General features: G+C 71.1%; 1 protein-coding gene across 1 annotated transcript in view; it reads right to left on the bottom strand.

Annotated features, from left to right (window-relative positions):
* Positions 1-40: 40 nt before the first annotated feature.
* The window catches only part of LOC119594869 (WAS/WASL-interacting protein family member 3-like), a 3,533-nt gene continuing 3,241 nt past the window's right edge, over positions 41-332 (bottom strand). The window contains exon 3 of the mRNA XM_037943948.1: positions 41-319. Within this exon, the coding sequence (XP_037799876.1) occupies positions 41-319 (279 nt within the window). The remainder of the gene's footprint in view (positions 320-332) is intronic.

Raw genomic sequence — 332 nt, 5'->3', positions numbered from 1 at the left:
TGGAAATGACCCCCGGACGCTGGCGTTGGCGAGCGCCCGTTCACACGGAGCTCTCCCTCTTCCCCAGCAGCGGCGTGCTGGGCGCGTCCAGCTCACACGTGGACTGACTCGAGTGTCTGGAGAAGCAGGAGGAGGAGCTAGGCGCCCTTGGACTCTTGTCGGAGGAGCTCTGGAATTCGGGAGGAGGGGGCGGCGGGGGCACGTCACCCTCCGTGCCCGGGTATGGCCTGTGGTGCGGGTTGACGATGCGGGGGAGGGTGGCCGCGCGGGGGAGGCCCGAGGGGTGGTGGGGGTGGGGGGGATGCGGGGGCTCGCATCTCTTGGGGGCGGCG

The sequence above is a fragment of the Penaeus monodon genome, chromosome 34, assembly GCF_015228065.2.
Source record: "Penaeus monodon isolate SGIC_2016 chromosome 34, NSTDA_Pmon_1, whole genome shotgun sequence".
Lineage (NCBI taxonomy): Eukaryota > Metazoa > Arthropoda > Malacostraca > Decapoda > Penaeidae > Penaeus > Penaeus monodon.
This window is presented reverse-complemented; position numbering and strand designations above follow the sequence as displayed.